The sequence below is a fragment of the Antedon mediterranea genome, chromosome 2 (assembly GCF_964355755.1).
Source record: "Antedon mediterranea chromosome 2, ecAntMedi1.1, whole genome shotgun sequence".
Classification (NCBI taxonomy): domain Eukaryota; kingdom Metazoa; phylum Echinodermata; class Crinoidea; order Comatulida; family Antedonidae; genus Antedon; species Antedon mediterranea.
Genome location: NC_092671.1, coordinates 38488133 through 38508590, shown reverse-complemented (window position 1 = coordinate 38508590; position 20458 = coordinate 38488133). Strand labels below are relative to the sequence as shown.

At 32.9% G+C, this 20458-nt stretch overlaps 2 protein-coding genes across 9 annotated transcripts in view; one reads left to right on the top strand and one right to left on the bottom strand.

The window, feature by feature from the left end:
• Positions 1-460: 460 nt before the first annotated feature.
• LOC140041019 (uncharacterized) lies at positions 461-1558 on the bottom strand. The gene is made up of 2 exons (XM_072087380.1): positions 1494-1558; positions 461-1383 (listed from the first exon to the last, which is right to left on the bottom strand). The coding sequence occupies exons 1-2, from the start codon at positions 1507-1509 to the stop codon at positions 497-499; spliced, it is 903 nt and encodes a 300-aa protein (XP_071943481.1). The 5' UTR covers positions 1510-1558; the 3' UTR covers positions 461-496.
• Positions 1559-1947: 389 nt separating this feature from the next.
• The window catches only part of LOC140041012 (PTB domain-containing engulfment adapter protein 1-like), a 35863-nt gene continuing 17352 nt past the window's right edge, over positions 1948-20458 (top strand). For 4 of the 8 annotated variants that reach the window (XR_011842802.1, XR_011842803.1, XM_072087368.1 and 1 more), the window contains exons 1-9: positions 11006-11560; positions 11652-11716; positions 14168-14239; positions 15793-15891; positions 16839-16976; positions 17277-17393; positions 18207-18320; positions 18486-18660; positions 19405-19470. Coding sequence is in view for 6 of the 8 variants with exons in the window: in XM_072087368.1 (XP_071943469.1) it covers positions 11350-11560; positions 11652-11716; positions 14168-14239; positions 15793-15891; positions 16839-16976; positions 17277-17393; positions 18207-18320; positions 18486-18660; positions 19405-19470 (1057 nt within the window). In the remaining 2 variants the exon portion in view is untranslated. Of the gene's footprint in view, positions 2068-10119; positions 10225-11005; positions 11561-11651; positions 11717-14167; positions 14240-15792; positions 15892-16838; positions 16977-17276; positions 17394-18206; positions 18321-18485; positions 18661-19404; positions 19471-20458 lie in introns of those variants that run through there. The other 4 variants (XM_072087369.1, XM_072087367.1, XM_072087370.1 and 1 more) reach the window with 3 other exon arrangements.

Below are 20458 nucleotides of genomic sequence, written 5' to 3'. Positions count from 1 at the left end.
TTTTCAGAAACAAGACATTGCGAGGGGGCCGAGGTTTTTTTGAGTCGCTGGCTAAAAAACAGTATTATACGTCTAAAAATGTGTGTTTGTTTACGTTGAGGAAAAAGTGTATTTTTATGATGTTATATACCATCATCATCATCATCCGTTACGCTATTCGCCTTGGGTAGACATTGCGTACGCTAATCGTTTCCATGACTCTCTTTCGGTGGTCTGAGGGTCTGTCATTAACTTTGCTATCGATGTATTTGAGTTCTTTGTTTATGTTTCCTATCCAGGTAGTTTTTGGTCTGCCAACTGGTCTTTTAACTTTTCTAATTATATACCATGCTACAGTATTATTATAGGAGTTAAAAAAAAATAATCAGCTTTTGATTTTGGAAATGATTTCCAGCTTCTTGTGTGTGAACAATAAAATTTAAAACTCGTTTTGCTATGAAATCTTGTTTAATTCACATTTTGAAATACAAACATCATGAAATTTAAAAAAAATACACTATTGATTGTCTGCTGCAGTATCCGGGATAGTTCTGCTGTTTCGCCGTCGATTCCTGCGTACCCATTGCCAGATCCGTCGAAGCCACGGAACACGAATTCGCCAACGGCGGCGGTGAGGTTGGGTAGGAATACCTTCCTGTTGATTACTGCCTACTGTTGCGTTATCACCATCGATGGCTGGCGTCATGGTCTCGTCACCATGTGCCATTACATCTCCTTGGTGTTGGTTCGTTGCTCCATCACCAGCACTATGATCCATTACTCTATTCCTATCTTCGTTCCCAACTAACTGTCGTCTAGTCAGTAACGCCTGTGATTCCTCATTTTGGCGGGAATGTCCTACTTCTTGAACATCGTCTATACTATTAGCACGATTAAATTTACGTTGTCTGATTTCAACTATGTGTTCGCATAGCTGTGCAAATTCTTCCTCCGCTTCGCGTTTCATTTTCATCCTCATTTCTTTTCTCCGAAAATATCTCTCTCTAAAATCGTCATCTGGGAAAATCTGTAAATTCTTCGCATTTTCATCACGTTTTCTTGATTTCAAACTCATTTCGTATGCGTGTGCACACCTCAGACGTCTGTTTTCATAATATTGTATTTTTTCATCTATCGTTCCTCCGGGGAAAGCATCAGCCGGTGGTTCTTGTATGTTTGTAACTCGTCTATCGGCTAAGTCGACGTAATCGGACATCAGATCAGTAAACCGTTGAATCTCAGAACGGGCACTTGCTAGCAAGTTTCTGTTTGTTCCAACATCACAATCATTTGTTGAATTTACTGGGACTTGTTTAGATCTTCTAAACGATAGCGGTAATTCGAGAGAGCGCTCTCGGTTGTCCGGTTCATGTCTACGGTGCGTCCCAGACTTATGCACAGGACCTTAATAAAAAAAAAGATGAATTGTTGTACAGTATAGGCCAAATCAATTTAATAATCAATGAAATTACAGTATTATATAATACAAATATTACATAAATAAACTATCTTACCATTTGGCATATCCATTTATTAATTCTCTTAGATTTCTAGCAGATGTGGTCAGTATGTTTTAGCGTTTCGATTGAATGTTTATTATTGCCGTTTCCATAGTACAGTTTGACCCGCATTCACTAGTAAAACGCGCGCGTACCAACACAAATCGGAAACGATGTGCACGCGAACCCAAAATGCGCAGACGGAAAGTGACACCGATGAAATACATCTTGCTGAAATTGCAAAGGACCTAAGCAAATCATTCGCTATCTTATGTACGAATAATACCACTACATTTTTTGTTTTTGGACAGCCAGGCAAGTAAAATAATGTGAAGAACCTTACTAATTAATTAAGTATGATCTCAGGTACTAATTAATATTCAAAAAATGTTCATGTACGCAGACTTTGCTGAGGGCGCTTGTCATAAAGGAAAGGAAGCACCAGTTCGTATTTTAAAACAACAGAACAACACCTGGTTGCTGGTAGTGTCACTGTCACGGTTATAAATCCTTTCACAGCGGAAAAGGAAGTCAAAAAGGTGATTATTATCGTGTAGTATCTGTTAATTTTGTATAGAAAGTAAATACAGTAAGTATGGTGTATTTGGGGTTTGTTAAATTGTTTTTAAATGATGGACAGGTAACGTTACGTAATAATAATCTAGGCTAAGAAATGAACGGAGTTGTAGGCCTACTAAAAACATTGGACCATGCAACAACCGCCGGTCTATAAATCATTGACGGTAGATGTTTAGTTAGCCTCCGTAATCCCAATCGGACTAGGCTTCTAAAATAGATGATTAGGAAGCCTAGATTACTGTCTAATCATCTCTTCTTCCATACCGTACCGCTGTGGTGCTACCTACTGAATATGCCAGCAGAGTGTTAAATGGGTTTTTCATGTTTACTTATGAATTAAAGATGATTTGTAGAGGGATACGGTAATAAATAAGGCTAAATACTTTTTAGCAAGCAGCATAGCATTCCACACAAAATACTAAAAGTTGATTTTATCATGAAAAAAATAATATACAACTGATTTCAAATGTGACTGGTATCATCGTAAACACTTGTTTTCAACTAAGCGCCACAGTCCAGTGGTGTCAATCACGTTGGTGTGCCAAATATAGTAGATTGACACCTGGTATTGATTATTGATTAGGATTGATTATAATAATAATTAAACCATCGAACAACAAACTTGTGTAGGCTTACTACTACTACTAAAATTTTAATCATAATTTTTAAATTTTTAGTTTACACTAGTAGCTGCTAATTAAATTATTGAACATAAAATATTAAAATTTAGCTAAACCATCCTGACTGATCATAAATTATCAATATTAATTAATTTGTGGTGACTTGGATACAGTAGTCCAGTATTCTTCCAGCCAGCCAGATATATTGGCTTAAATAAGCTAATCTACAATGTAATAATTGTTTTACAACTTCCTTATATAGTGTTACAAGACTCTAAAGCTCCAATAAAACAGTTTATATGGATATAATAGTTAGCTTACAGTAGTAGTAGCTGACTCATTGTGAGCCATACTTTGTGACAATGCTTAACACAATTGTTAGAAACCACAAGTAGTCAAGCATGTACAAATAGTATTGTGGTGATAAATTATCATAGGGCCTGTTTCTTTTGTTTTTTTCTCTTTTGTGGCACAAACACCACTTTTATTCACATTCATGTTATCTCATATTACATAAAATCGTATTATTTAATTTGTAAATGTCGTTACAGTTCATAAGTAACATTTTTACATATATGAATTCTGTATTACTCCTTTTTTCATTAATTTTCTTATATTTTGTTATACACTTGACAGGATCATCATTATCATCTATCCCGTTTTAAAATAGTTCACACATTTTCATTTGTTTGTTTTCATTTTACAACCCGGATTATACAATATATTTATATACATGATAAAAAAAAAACAATAATAGCTCAGTACCACCAGTAACCCGTATCACTGTAATTCTTTTTCGGTTGATCGTATCAAATTAGAAATTATATTATCATAATCTTATTTCTTAAAGCTACCCATTTTTCTATACTTGTTTCTTTATTGTTATATGTTTCACATTCAATATTATATAACATATTGCTTTTAAATGAATTCCATAAAGATTTACCCACTGGCTTATTAAGGGCCTGTTTCTGCTGCATAGAAAATAACCGGTTAAAATCGGTGTGAATAAATTAAAATCAGTGTGAATAAATTAACTCCATTTTCTTGGCAGCAGAAACAGGACACATTTGTGGTAACCGGTTAAAAGGCAGCGCAAAATAACCGGTTAAAAACACCAATTTAAATCGGTGTTAGAACGCCGTTTAACCGGTTATCGCTGAGCAATTCTTAGCTGCAACACGAAATAACGGTTATTTGATTGACAGTTGTGACCCCGGGTCAGATACCGTCGCATACGATGTGTGTTTTCCTCGTGGTTTTGACAGTCGAACGAAGAAGTGAACATGTATGTGGATGAATGAAATCACAAGATATGTTATTCAGTTGTGGGGGGAGAGAAAGTACGGGGAAGGATGGCAGGGAATAGAAAAGAATCACAGATAATAAATAAGAGCATTTTTGCGAAAGTAAAAGAGGAGTTTGGGGTGGAGTTCCGGGGACTACCCAAGCTAAGCAATTTGAGGCGTTAGTACACGCTCGCGAAGGGTATGGATGGTCCCCTATATAAACACCAAAACGGAAACAAAAGGAACTCAGAATGTTGCAAATACCTACCAAATGATAGTAGATAATGGTTAATTAATTATGAAAACCCAAATTTTATAGCAAAAATCATCCGAATTTATGTTATAAACGATGAATTTAGCAACAAAAACTTAATCCAAACGAGCGTATTTATGGCATGCCCTTAGTGCCTTTAATAGGAGAACAATGAACATTCTTACTTTGATCGTTTTACATAATATAATTCTTTAGAAAAACATCACATCGACCGAAAACAAAGGTAATCAGAGCCTTTGATAATATATTAAATATGATTTTATTAAGCATAGAAATGTGTTATTATTTATGTTAGTACATAAATATACGAAATAATGTTCAATACTCATTATTTTATTAAAGGCACTATATGCGTGCGATATTCTATGACTTGGATACTCTCGTTTGATTTAAGTTTTTGTGGCTAAACTCATCGTTTTTAACATAAATTCGGACGATTTTTGCTATAAAAGTTGGGTTTTCATAATTAATTAACAATTATCTACTCTCGTTTGGTAAGTATTGCAACATTCTGAGTCTCGTTTTTGTTTCCGTTTGGTGTTTTGTAGGACCGCGCTCGCGAAAGACAACAGTCGTTCACGTGGGAAGGGCCGTATGTCATCGCCTTTGTTGAGGATAAAAATTATCCTAGTTTAGGCGATCGGGCGCTGCACGGCCCTCCCTATCATGTTATTGAAGGCGCCATGAGAATTAATTTTATTAGCGATGTAAGTAGGCTTTACAAAAAACAAAACTTGTAGACCTGGAGACAACATTTTATTTTTTTTACATGTTTGAGTGAGATGTTCGGCGATATAATACACACGTGTGTACTCACGACGTCGATGTAAACAAACAGCCAACTTCTACTTCCGTCTGAGTGTATTGCATTTTGGGTAATGATGACGTTTTGCTCGACAACCACCCATAGATTTAACCGGTTATTTCGGAGCACAAATTGAGCAGAAACGCGGTCTTGTTATTGTTATCTATTTTTAATCTATTTTAAAATAACCGGTTAAATTGCGTTATGCAGCAGAAACAGACCCTTAGTGCAGATAACATTTTTATTCTATAAATAGTAAATGCTGCAAAAGTGTAAATATAATCTATTAGCTTATCTCCCGTTCCTAGTATTAATTGTTTAAATGATATATTATTGTGATTTTTTAAACTTACAAAGATACTAAGCATTTTCCTCCAATATTTCTGAATAAATCTACAACTAAAAAACAAATGATTTTCATTTTCAATTTCTCCACATTTGTCACACGTTTGTGTTTCCTTAACTTTCCACTGATACAGCCGTTTGTTGGTAGGCAGTATTCTATGTAACATCTTATAATTGAATTGTGCTAGTTTCTTATCTTCCATTTTACATACTTTCCGTAACCAAGAAGTTTTCCAATCAATGTTGTTATCATTGAAGTACTCTTCCCATTTTAGTTGTGACATTGGAGTAATGAAATATTCTTTCACAAACCATGAGTATATGAGTTTGGTAGTATTAATCTCATACTTGGTCCCAACTAATTCATCATTATCATCACAATTGAAAATATCTACCTCCTTAATAATACGTTTCCATTGAATTGGTATTGCCTTAATAATGCACAAATACTCATTTAACCAGTTTGTTTTACATTGTAGTTTCACCAGTATTTCGTTTGATGTTAAAAAAGTGTTCTTATTAACAATGTCTTTAATACTGATAATGCCACTGTCAATCCAATGCTTGTAGAAAAGCGATTTTTTTTTTAGTTTAACGTAGTGGTTTCCCCACAGTTGCTCATTCATTATATCGTTATAAGTTTCAGGTTTTTTTTTAGAGATTCTGTTATAATTTATGTAGGCTTTTATCATATTTTTGTAAAACAGTGGAATTTTATCAGAATTAACATCAATAATGTTATAACATGACATATTAAGTAAAACATTAACATCACATATTTTTTTAATATAATACATTGGAATATTTTTCCATTTAGCACCATCATCATTCATAATTCTTTTTAGCCAGCCACACATGAGTGCGTTAACATGAAGAGTAAAATCAGGCATTTTAATGCCTCCCATCTCAACATCACCAATTAGAGTTTTTCTTTTTATCTTTTCCCTTTTATTGTTCCAAATAAAATTATATATTAGGGCCTGTTTCTTCTGCATAAAAAATAACTGGTTAAAATCGGTGTGAATAAATTAATTCCATCTTCTTGGCAGCAGAAACAGGACAAATTTGTGGTAACCGGTTAAAAGGCAGCGCAAAATAACCGGTTAAAAACACCAATTTAAATCGGTGTTAGAACTCCGTTTAACCGGTTATCGCTGAGCAATTCTTAGCTGCAACACGAAATAACGGTTATATGATTGACAGTTGTGACCCCGGGTCAGATACCGTTGCATACGATGTGTGTTTTCCTCGTGGTTTTGACAGTCGAACGAAGAAGTGAACATGTATGTGGATGAATGAAATCACAAGATATGTTATTCAGTTGTGGGGGGAGAGAAAGTACGGGGAAGGATGGCAGGCAATAGAAAAGAATCAGATAATAAATAAGAGCATTTTTGTGAAAGTAAAAGAGGAATTTGGGGTGGAGTTCCGGGGACTACCCAAGCTAAGCAATTTGAGGCGTTAGTACACGCTCGCGAAGGGTATGGATGGTCCTATATAAACACCAAAACGGAAACAAAAGGGACTCAGAATGTTGCAAATACCTACCAAACAAGAGTAGATAATGGTTAATTAATTATGAAAACCCAAATTTTGTAGCAAAAATCATCCGAATTTATGTTATAAACGATGAATTTAGCAACAAAAACTTAATCCAAACGAGCGTATTTTTATGGCACGCCCTTAGTGCCTTTAATAGGAGAACAATGAACAATCTTACTTTGATCGTTTTACATATAATTTTTTTAGAAAAACATCACATCGACCGAAAACAAAGGTTATCAGAGCTTTTGATAATATATTAAATATGATTTTATTAAGCATATAAATGTGTTATTATTTATTGTTAGTACATAAATATACGAAACAATGTTTAATACTCATTATTCTATTAAAGGCACTATGACGTGCGTGCGATATTCTATGACTTGGATACTCTCGTTTGATTTAAGTTTTTGTGGCTAAACTCTTCGTTTTTAACATAAATTCGGACGATTTTTGCTATAAAAGTTGGGTTTTCATAATTAATTAACAATTATCTACTCTCGTTTGGTAAGTATTGCAACATTCTGAGTCTCGTTTTTGTTTCCGTTTGGTGTTTTGTAGGACCGCGCTCGCGAAAGACAACAGTCGTTCACGTAGGGGAAGGGCCGTGTGTCATCGCCTTTGTTGAGGAATTAGGCTAGGCCTAGATAAAAATTATCCTAGGCGATCGGGCGCTGCACGACCCTCCCCATTTTATTGAAGGCGCCATAAGAATTAATTTTATTAACGATGGTAAGTAGGCTTTACAAAAAACAAAACTTGTAGACCTGGAGACAACATTTTATTATTTTAACATGTTTGAGATGTTCGGCGATATACACACGTGTGTATTGACGACGTCGATGACACAAACAGCCAACGTACTACTTCCGTCTGAGTGTATTGCATTTTGGGTAATGATGACGTTTTGCTCGACGACCACCCATAGATTTAACCGGTTATTTCGGAGCACAAATTGAGCAGAAACGCGGTCTTGTTATTGTTATCTATTTTTAATCTATTTTAAAATAACCGGTTAAATTGCGTTATGCAGCAGAAACAGACCCATATTTAGGCATTTCCTTGATTACACCATTATTACTAGGAAGACCTATTATATTTGTTAAGTCCATGTTATTACCCCCAAGTCCTATTTAGTTAAATTTTAGTTTAATATGTGTGTGTATCCATAGTGACGTGTAATATGTTACATGTACAGTAAAAATCAGTTTAAAATAAAACAATGTTTAAAAAACTATTAAAAAATATAAAACAAGTAGAGTGAGATAAGTATTGTATAAACAATAAATATATCTTACAAAAAACACTGCTCGACTTTTTGACGTAACAGTTTAATTATTGTTCTATGATACTATAAGCAACTTGACTTTATCAAAATGGGAGTACTGTAGACAATGATATTACTTACAATGACATACAAATTGTATTGCTTGTTCTGCTGAGTTAATCAGTCCCCATTTGGTTTATTATTTTCCTATTCAATGACAAGAACATGGTTAATGTATACTCATATTGTATGCAGAGTTGATTTACATCTTTTATTTGAATAACCCATTAAATTATTTATTAACAACTTAATGACAAATAAAGTAGAATGACTTGTTAGCTTAGTGTTACTTTATCTGTTCTTATCAGCTGTAATCTCTTATAATAGTAGTAAATCAAATATGATTGGTGATAAATATTTGTGTACTGATATCCATAATAAACAAGTGAAACTTCCTAGCACTGTAGCAGGGAGTTGTTATTATTACCTCCGCCAAGGAGGTTATGTTTTCACCCCTGTATGTTTATTATTATTAACATTATTATAATAACAACTCCCTGTTCCTAGTATAGTGTAGGCTCTCATTCTTCACCCTTATCCACCCTATAATCTCCTATCCACACCTACACCTACAGTATTATCCCCTACCCACACCTACAGTATAATCCCCTATCCACACCTACACCTACAGTATTATCCCCTATCCACCCCTACAGTATCATCCGCTATTCAGCCCTACATAATTAAATCATAATTCCCTATCCACCCCAATAATCCCTATCTGCCCCTACTGTCAGTATAATCCCCTATCATCCCATATCCACCACTACCATCCCCTATCCATCCCTATAATCCTCTATCTGCCCATATAATCTCCTATCCAACTCATTCATCCCCTATCCACCTGCATCATTTTGATCCACCCCTACAATCCCCTATCTACAGTACCCCTATAATCTCCTATCCACACCTATAATAATATCCTATCCACCATAATCCCTTATCTTCCCCTATAATCCCATATCCACCCCTATCATCCCCTATCCACCATTATCATCCCCTATCCATCCCCACTATGTCATCTCCTATTATACCCTATCATCCCATATACATAATCTGTTATAATTTGATTACTGTATTACAGTATATTGGTAATGTTTTACTGTATTTTTTATTGAGTTTTTTTTTTACATTCCAGTCGTTAATTTCCAAACATTTGTTGAGTTGCCAAAAAGAGGTTGCATAGGTTGCAATACTGTAACAGTACTTTAAGTGTTTAGTAGATCAGGAAATTTATAATGCCATTGTGTTTATACAATAACATCCAGATGGTTCTCACCGAAACAAGCCATCAAATGAAAGAAAAAACAGTATGTTAACCTACATACTGTAAAGTTAACTTAAATAAATCATTTAGTTACCAATCTGAGAGATTTGAAATGTGTGACAGACTACACCATTCTACCTCATTTGGGTGGGTGGGTGGGTGGGTGGGGGGAGGTGTTCGGACACAAAGTATCTGAGCCCTTCGTAATTTTTTCCTGTTCTTACAGATTTGTAGTGTTTATTTTAACAAATACTGTACTCGCATAACTGTTTATACTTTTAAAGTATACCATTTAATTTTAATGCATTTTCCTCTCAAATGGTGATAAAAAATGATCATGCATATAAATGCGTGACAAATACAGTGTGTGGTAACCCATGTGTTTGTTCAAAATGCGTGTTTCTTTAAAAATTACTTTAAAATGCGGGACGATGCGAGAGTGTTGGTAACTATTATAAATAAATAAAGCTTGGTTCCCACTAGACTCACCACAGGGATGCAAATTGTGCTAAGTGGAAAACAAGCTTTAAAATGCTATCGTGCAAAATTAAATGCTGTACTAAATTATTTTTATCTGTTTGTTTTTGTAGGTTTATATGCCAAGTCTTCATAAATGGTAAATGACATTTATAAAATATTGAAGTGAATTACGTTAGCAATGAATAGCAGATGGGGGAGCAGTAAAAACTCACACGGTAAGGTCGAAGGTCATAGGTCATTTTAACTTGATTAAAATATGTATACATATTATTGTCAATGTCATTACACACTTTTGACCTCAACATAACATTTGAAGATTTAAAGCAGTACTGTGTAGGTTCTATATACTGTACCTTGATACAGAAACCATCTTTAAGCTCTGTCTACACTATAATACTTTATGTGACTGTACAAAAAAATGTGAAGTGCCCATACAGTATACACCATATTTGGTCATATCACTAGTACCATATTTGGTCATATCACACTGTTTTTGTCTTGAAAACTAGTTTTCATAATGTAGACAGAGCTTTACTTTACTGCTACTGTACTGTAATTTTCGTGAAAGCTTCTTATTTTCACAATTTAACCCCATTTATTTAAACTAAACCTAAATACAATGCAAATTTATCTACAGTACACAGTAAGTGTTTGTATGAGAATCTTATATTATACTGTATACACACCAAAGAGGCCATAAAGGAAACACTGGTCTCAACATCGTTAGGGTCAAAGGTTGTTGTAGTGAGAGCCACATTAACTTCCTCTAGTACAAGCATTACTTTCGAAGATTTAGGAATTTTTATGAAATGTTAATAAACTTGGAAATGTTCAAGCCAAATAACAAATTTATATTTTACTATTAGTCTTAATTGAAAAAAATAAAATTAGGGTATATATGGTGATATAGTAAATAGTGCCTAATATTACTATCAGTATTAATATATATCTTGTTTAGTAGGTGTATATAATTATTGGTCCAACATTATAGTATACCAAAGGTAAGTATCATATCCAGGGTTTTATTTAACCTTGGCCATAAAAATCACCATTAAATCGCCACTTATAAAGTATCATGTTACAAGTGATACTTTGACCCTAACCCTGTGACAGCCTCCAACCAGAGTGAACCAAATCAACCGTGGCTTAACTGAATGTGATTTTAATGCTTGAAGGATCAGCTGATATAGGCCTCCTTCTAAGCCACTAAAGTCCATTCTATCGCAAAACATTATAAGAGTCAACATCATATAACTTGGTATAACACTGTTCATATACAGTTTTACCACAGCTCGTCACCGTCATTTCCAAAAAAAAACTCCCTTTAATTCTGTGTTATTATGGAGAGACTAACTAACGAAAGCAGCGATGAAGAAATGGATGAGCCCTATATTAATACTGCTGCTTTTGGTATCCAAAATATTGATATCGGTAAAGTACCGGAAAAGCATAATGAATCGCAAAAGAAGAAAGATAAAGCGGAGGAGTCAACAGAGTCAGGTGGTAGCATATTAGAGAATGTCATTGGTCGGTTTAAATCATTAGAAGAAGGTAAAATGGTTTGTGATATGACATGTGTTTTATAAATGCTACAGTACAATTGTTCTTCCAATTCAAAAATGCATTTTATTTTTTGTTGCAGGGAGCAAAACATGGCCCCATGCTGCAGATGCCCTATTAAAGGGACATGTTGTCTACAATGTTAAGGTAAGTACTGTATATTAATCCTTGGTAAACACATGAGACGCATAAGAAAGTAAGCGCAAAACAGTAAGCGCAAAAAAAATCACAATCAATGGATCATCCGAACTGTCGCTATAAACTAGCTTGTGTTGCATCTACGTCCTTGCGTTGCATCTCTCGTATAGGAACAAAGCTTACAATTTTGTAGCTGGAAATATACTAATGCTTGGTTCCCACGTTAGACGCAAGAATGTAAGCGCGTAAGCGCAAGATTTGGAAAATCACAACCACAATCATCCAAAATGTCGCTTGTTTGTAATTGGTTTATTTTTATTTATTTATTTTATTTTAACTATATTTAATGAGGGTGGTCCATCCAGCATTTGCTGATCATTTGGGAGCCTCAGATAAAGGTAAACTTGCTTAAAACTCAAAACTACGTCCTTAAGTTGCATCTGTTGTGGAACCCAAGCTTACAATTTTGAAAATTTAAAATTTGACAGTTGAAAATATACTACTGTACACTTTATTGTATGATGTATACTAGTGACCTTGTTCATCCTATGAAATTAGTAAATGTATTATGATAGTTTGTTTAATCACAATATGTTTCTATTTAGAATTCATTTTAGTTTCAATTATTTATATTTTCTTGTAAAACCTACTGTAGGGCTCAGGTTTCTGCTGACAAAATTTAAAAAAAACAAACTATTGTACTGTTTATGATATTAAAAAAAAACATTTGAATGTTTTTGCAGATTTATTTAAGTAAATAAATAAAGTGATTTTCAATGCTGTTTCTAAGTATTTTTCAATCTGTTAGTACACCAATCTTTGGCAATATCCCATTTCTGGTAGTTAATTCTCCTTTGAGGAGGTTGAAAATAAAATTTAAAACTTCTTGGATTGACCTTCCTCAAGAGGTCGTAACTCACAGTTCAAAACATTGTTATGAGAAAAACAATAGTCTTATTGGTTGAACTTCAAATCTCTTATGAATGTTGCCATAGTGATGACGGATTTAGCAAGACAGAGGAAAGAACTAGATGTGTTCGTGTTGTTATTGTTCTATCCTCTTGTGAATCTTAAAGCATAAGTTTGACCATGGTCACATTAATGATTGTACTGTACACTTAATTTTACCCTCCTGTTGATGTTGATTTCTTTTGCTGTTGGTTGAGTTTGGAAATAAAATAAAATTAAAATAACATTTATACATTTTATTTCACTGATCTTGTTTATAGACAGACATTTTAATAGAAACTCATTTTGATTGGCAAACACATTTAAAGCCACAAATAAAGAAGCTTTACTATATAGTCAAATGTACAGTATGTTTACAAACTTTGTTTAAACAGGGAGTTTAAATATTCTAATATGTGCAGTATTAAACAAGAAATATTTCTTACAAAAAACACCGCTCATCTCACAAATAAACTACTGTCTACCAGATGCATTTAAATATTTATCAGCAAATGTTTTCATAGATTCTCTTTTCCCAGACGTACTTTGGGTGTGCACATGCCCAGTCTGAGTTTCCAAATACCCATTTTTTTCAGCCGTAGTAAACTATAAGCTACAGAATGGTAACTGTTTCCTAATGCTTCCGTTTTCTTGAATATAACTGCATAAAGGAGCAACGTAAAAAATCCAATTAAAAATATTTTTGGCTTACACAGTACATATACAAATTAATATTTAATGTTATTTTCAGTTTTAGTTTTATCTTGAGATTAAAAAAACATTTGTTTGCACTATCTACTGTAGAGAATAGATTTCTGAAATAATGACACAAACAGATGTTTAATTTAATCTGATATAAATGACATTTGGTATTTACTGTACTGTAATCCAAATAATAATCTATTTTGTTGTACTGTATATATTAAAGCCATGTCTATTTCGTGCCTAGCTTACCTGGATAAACCGACAATAGCCCTTTCTCATCAAAAAGCGAGATATAATATAACTCCAAAAGTATAAATTGTCATTAAAGCCAAATCTTGTGATTATTTTTAATGTTTGTATAAGGAAAAGTACATATTTTTCATCTGTTTATATCTTCAATAAACAAAGATCACATATAATTTGTCAAAATGAATGAAATGTATTAAAAAATCTAATTTTTTCTATAGTAAATTTATATCCGAAACAAAATTATTAAGTAAATCAAAGACTGAATTTATTTTTATTGTCCATTGCTTTTATAATCCTATGATCTCTTCAATGTTTATAAGCTATTAAGTATTAGCACTATATCTACTGTCTACACTATCAAACTAGTTTGACAACAAAAAGTGTGATTGTGCAAATATGGTAGTGATATACCCAAATATGGTAGTGGTATGACATCATCATGTCCACACTGTAGGCACATCACATTTTTTTGTCACATAAAGTTTGATAGTGTAGAAAGACCTTAAGTATTTTAGTCTCCTGGCGACCATATTGTTAACTTAAATTTGTATGTTTTAGCTTTTAGGAAATACAGAAGTTGACAGAGCTAAAGGGGCTGATCTGGTTAAAGAATCTGTTAAGAAATTAAAGGTATGTATCTCTTTCACATTCAACGTTTGGTAGGGCCATATTCACCAGTATGATTGGCAAGGTATCAACCTCATCACTGTTTGACAAAGGCCTTTGACAACCCTGTGGCCCGCATATGAGATTGCTCCCTCTTGTTGCGAGAACTGCTCCACAATAATTCTTGTAGCTACAGCACTGTCTATGCAAAAGTAATTACAAGTTGGATCACAATTATGATTCAAGCAAAACTAAAAACTGTTAATGACAATAAGAATTAAATTCCCAATTTGTATTTATTTGGCTTTAAGTTTAAAAGTGTCAATTTATTTATAAATTTGAACTTTCTATCAGTGTCTGCATTGCATTCACTTTCTATTGACCTCTTGACCTCTATATTGACCTCATAAATATTCCGATAACCTCATGTCAACCAGTTTTACTCAAACATGAAATTTATTCATAGGGTTCTGATAAGACATTATTTAAACCTGTCTCAGTGTTTAGAAATGTGAGATAAACATGAATTGAATTTATAGATATAACAGGTGTTACAACATATTAGAATGCTTAGTTGTAATGTTGGAATGTGAAGGTCATTATGCTGCCCTTTATAAATTCATTATTTATACCTCATACTTAGGGTATTTTCAGACTTACGGAATTACGGTTGAGTTATGTAAGCGACGTACATATTTTTGTGTCTGAACCATGCCGCGGATTAGCGTTACGGAGTTGTAACTCCGCTCCACCGTAACTCCGTGAGTCTGAACATACCCTTACCCTTGTAGAAATGGTACCTATCAGTCTGCTTTTCATGCCACTAATTTTGTTAATAAAATGTAAGCCATTTAGATTTCTGATATATTCCAAGATGTGGTTTTAATGTTCTATAAATTGATCAATTTCCACCATATCAAATTCCTTTTAAACCCTATCATAATTTAAAATATATTTAAAAGATATTTTTATCTTTTCTTTATATTTTTTAGTTCTTTTGATATAAATTCTCCAAGGTGTGGTTTAGTTTCTCCTCAATAAAACTAACAATTGATCAATTTCCACCATATCAAATTCCTTTTAAACCCTATCATAATTTAAAATATATTTAAAAGATATTTTTATCTTTTCTTTATATTTTTTAGTTCTTTTGATATAAATTCTCCAAGGTGTGGTTTAGTTTCTCCTCAATAAAACTAACAATTGATCAATTTCCACCATATCAAATTCCTTTTAAACCCTATCATAATTTAAAATATATTTAAAAGATATTTTTATCTTTTCTTTATATTTTTTAGTTCTTTTGATATAAATTCTCCAAGGTGTGGTTTAGTTTCTCCTCAATAAAACTAACAATTGATCAATTTCCACCATTATATCAAATCCTTCTAAAACCATAATTTAAAATGATATTTTTATCTTTTCTTTATATTTTTTAGTTCTTCTGATATATCAATTTTCCCAAGGTGATATGTTCTCTTCAATAAAACTCATAATTGATCAATTTATATCATCAAATCCTTTTAAAACCATAATTCAAAAAATGATATTTGTATCTTTTAAAAAATATTTTTTAGTTCAATCGTCATTTGAAACGATCGGAGGGTGTAAAACCGCGCAAAGTTGAGCTCACCATCTCTGCTAATGGAGTTGCCCTTCAAGATAGGGCTAGTCATGTAAGTGTTCAGTCAACAATTTAGTGCTCTTCAAGATTGGGCTAGCCATGTAATTGTCCGTTCAAGCGTCACTATTTAGTGCCCTTCAAGATTGGGGTGGTCATGTAAGTGTCCATTCAAGCGTAACAATTTATAGTGTCCTTCAAGATTGGGCTAGTCCTGTAAGTGTTCATTGAAGCGTAAATGGGTGTTGCATTTGTGTTCATTGATGCGTAGAAGGCAAACCCACATAGTGTACTACTGTAAGGTTAAAAGTTTTAAATGGCCAAATACAAAATTTGACTATAAAATTCTGTTATAAAAGCCAGGCATAATTTTTTTTCAGTAATTAGGTAGTTTAATCAATGTAATGCCATACCTTTTGACTCCCTAGAAAGTAAAAGAAAGTTCCAAAAAAAATTTGTGGGTATGCAGTGGATAATTTTAAATAAAAATCTGAAGTTGAATAAAAACACCAGAAACGTAACATTCAAGTTTTATTACTATATTTAGTCATCTGATAATTGTTATCCTATCGGTTTTTTTTCCTATTTTTTATATATTTAGAACATTTGTGTACAAAAGAATAGAATATTTGTAATCTTAGGTCTTGGGTCTTAGCTTTCGTGATCTTAGGTCTTAGGGGGTCTTAGCTTTCGTGGTCTTAGGTTTCGTGACACCCGGTTTTACTGTGTAATTTGAACTATCCCCCCCCCCCCCCCCTGATAAGAAAGTGTATGAAATAGAAATGTATGATCAATAGCAATTGTTTGCCCACACCTGGCTTTCATCTGACAATTGTTGTATCAGCATTAATTCCATCAAATTATTTTATTACTTTGAACTACTGAACCAATAGAAGAATACCTCACTGCTTATACACAGTTTGAAAACCATTTAATGTTATTAAATTAATATAATGTAACCACTGTGTAAAGTATAACGTTCCATTTAAATTGTTTTTGTAGGAGAAGCTTTACACATTTCCACTACATAGGATATCGTACTGCGCAGACGACAAGTCAGACAAACGAATATGCGCATTTATAGCGAAAGAAGTGGGAACAGACAAACACATTTGTTTTGTTCTTGATAGTGAAAAGTGTGTAAGTTACAAATCTATGTCGAAGATGCTTAGTAGGGTAATCTCAAGCCCTGTCTACACTATCAAACCAGTGTTATGTGCCCAAATATGGTAGTGATATGCCCACATGTGGTAGTGGTGTATGATATAATCATGTCCATATATGGGCACTCATCACATAAAGTTTGATAGTGTGGACAGGAAAAAAAACACATTCCAAATACCATACTTTCCGGGAAAACTAAACATATTAGGCCAGCCCAAAGGTGTCCAGTATTGGGAAAGTTGACTATATTATTAACATACTGTATTTGTTTTGTAGGCTGAAGAAATTACTTTGACTGTGGGTCAAGCTTTTGATCTTGCCTATAAGAAATTCCTGGATACCTCAACAAAAGAGACTGATATGAAAAAACAGATTACCAACTTGCAAAGAAAGGTACGTGTTGAGCTTGAACTTTTGTTTCATCAAATCAATATTAAAAGAGAAATGGTAACAGCAAAATTAACATTTCTGTTCAAACAGCTTTTTCAAAAGATTGATGATTTGTAACTAAACAGACCTCTAGAGGACCACTATGAATATATAGTGATACTGAATACATACTAATATTTATAGAGGGTGACCCTAAACAGCAATCAAGGGGCCCCTCACATAAACATAAAACAAACATATATGAAAAACAAACAAAAACAAACAAAGACTTACTCAAAAATATAGTATACAACTATACTGTCGTAGAAATCTTTCTTTCGGTCCCAAATATTTTTTAAGAACAGACTTCAAATAATTTAGTGAAACCACGTTTTTCTCAGTTTGGAGGGTAGCATATTTAGATTGGTGCTCTGTAAATTAAACGGTTCCTGAGAGTTTCTGTTCTAGGAAAAGGGATGAAAAATACATAATGGTGTTTCTTGGTTAATGTTATGTAACATAAAACAAACATATGAAAAACAAAAAACAAAGACGTATACAAAAATATAGTATAGAACTATACTATCATAGCAATTTTTCATTTGGTCCCAAATAATTTAGTGACACCACGTTTTTCTCAGTTTGGAGGGAAGCACATTTAGATAGGTTGGTGCTCTGTAAATAAAACTGAAAGTTTCTGTTCTAGGAAAAGGGATAACAAATACATAATGGTGTTTCTTGGTTAATGTTTTAGTAATGATATTTGAGAGATTATTTTTTTCTATCAGTGTTCACTCCATAATGTATATATAAATATGAATTTGTTTTATGCTCCAGATCCAGGAATTAGAAATAGAAAATTCAAAGCTAAAGTTGAGGATAACGGAACTGGAAGGTTTACCTGGTCTACCGCCCTCATACCATGAATCAAATGCACAAGTTTCAGAACCGGTTAGTTTTACCATATTACCTCCATGATCCTGATACACATTGCCATTTTGATTTATTATTAAATTTTACTATTACTAATAATTTGTTTATTTGAATTGAATAATTTACAATAGTTTTAGTATAATTTACCTTATTTGTGTTTAATAGAAAGTGTTTTTTTACTAGGCCACATCTGGTGATCTGTTTGTGATGGACCCCTTCAACCCATCAGGAAATGTCAATGGTACCTCTGTGACGAATGGACAGGCACCAAGTTTATTTGAAGCCCAGCCTAGCATTGGTAATGGCCACAGTGTTGATCACGGTGCTATTACGAATAATTCCAACAATGGTATTCCAGGTAATAATTGAAACTTTAGTTACCAGTTTAAAGAAATATTTTGACTACGGTAACTATTAATTATTAATGAATCATTATTTTATCTTCATCATATCATCCATCATTGTTAATTTTCAAGATTCAAGAAATGTTAATTGTTTGTATAAATAAAACATACAGAAATTCATGATACTCGGCAATTCAAGTTATATCTTATTATTATCATCATCAACATCATCTTTATCATCATCACCATCATTATCATCATCATTATTATCATCTATATCACCATCATATTTATCATCATCATCATCATCATCTTTTTAATTATCATCATCTTTATCATCATCATAATGAACATCATTATCATAATCATCATCATATCACCATCATCATTATCATCGTCATCATCCCTCATCTTTTTTATCATCACTAGTATAATCATCTTTATCATCATCATCTTTATCATCATCATTAATCATCATCATCTTTATTATCTTCATCATCATCTTCATCATCATCTCTATCATCTTTACCTTCATTATCATCATCTTTGTCATCATCTTTATCATTATCCTTCATCATCATCTTTATCCATCATCTTTTTTATCAACAATACCACATTAACAAGACTAGCTCAACAACATCATTTTGTTTTGCATCATTTTAATCTTTTTATGTATATTATGTTTGTTTATCTTCATTGTCTTCCACCTTTTGATGTATTCCCATCCGTCATGTTCTTGTTATCTCCTTCATCTATAGTTTTACCAGCTCCACCTGATAAAAAAACTCGAACTCGTTCTCAAGTTCGGTCTCCCACTCTTACCTGTTGAGTATAACCTGTTTATTGTTGCTTCATTTATCTAATCTCATTACAATCAACTAAGCATTAACCAACACATGAAAGAGAGAATATTGAAGAGCTATTATAACATTATCATAGTAAATAGTTAAGCTCTAACTAGTTTGATAAAAAAAAAGTGTGATATGCCCAAATATGGTAGGGATATTCCCAAATATGGTAGTAATATGACATCATCGTGTCAATATGGGCACATCACATTTTTTGTCACATAAAGTTTGATAGTGTGGACAGGGCTTTATATTTGTATACGCTGTAAATCATGATATGAATATAGCATTTTACTATGATAAACATTTTTCATTTTGAACTGTATGGCACAATAGGAAAAATGTTTTTTCCATTTTTTGTGTATCAATGGATAATCTTCCAATATAATTAAGCTTGAGGACAAATATGAATACCTTTACCTTTAATTTGGCTTGTGTACATGTACTTATTTTATTTCTGTACTTATCGGTAGACTTATACCCACTAAAGTACAGTTTATTTTTTTGCAGTATACAAATTGGGAAACTCCTTATTAAGAACTGGTCACTGTTGATAAATTACCTTATAATAAATATGATCATAAACATATTTTGATCTTTAATGACATAGCACATGCAACTTCCATGTGCTTTACATTATAAATGAAAATTAATCGTCAAAATAGATGATGCCATACAGAAAAATATGAGTGTGATTTGGTGACGTATGCATATATTTTGTATGAAATAACATTTTGTCACATGCATGTGATTTAATATAGAAGTTTACAATAACATAATTGTTTGTGTACAGTACTTATTTTTAACATTAAACATCTTAATCATGTGTATACTGTAGGAATGAATAATAGATTATTAACCAATTATTATTATTTAAAACTAACTAAAGAAATATAGTAATTTATCCTAAAAAGCTCATGAGAGGTGTATAAAAGTATTTAATAAAGCTGTATCATGGAGCTAT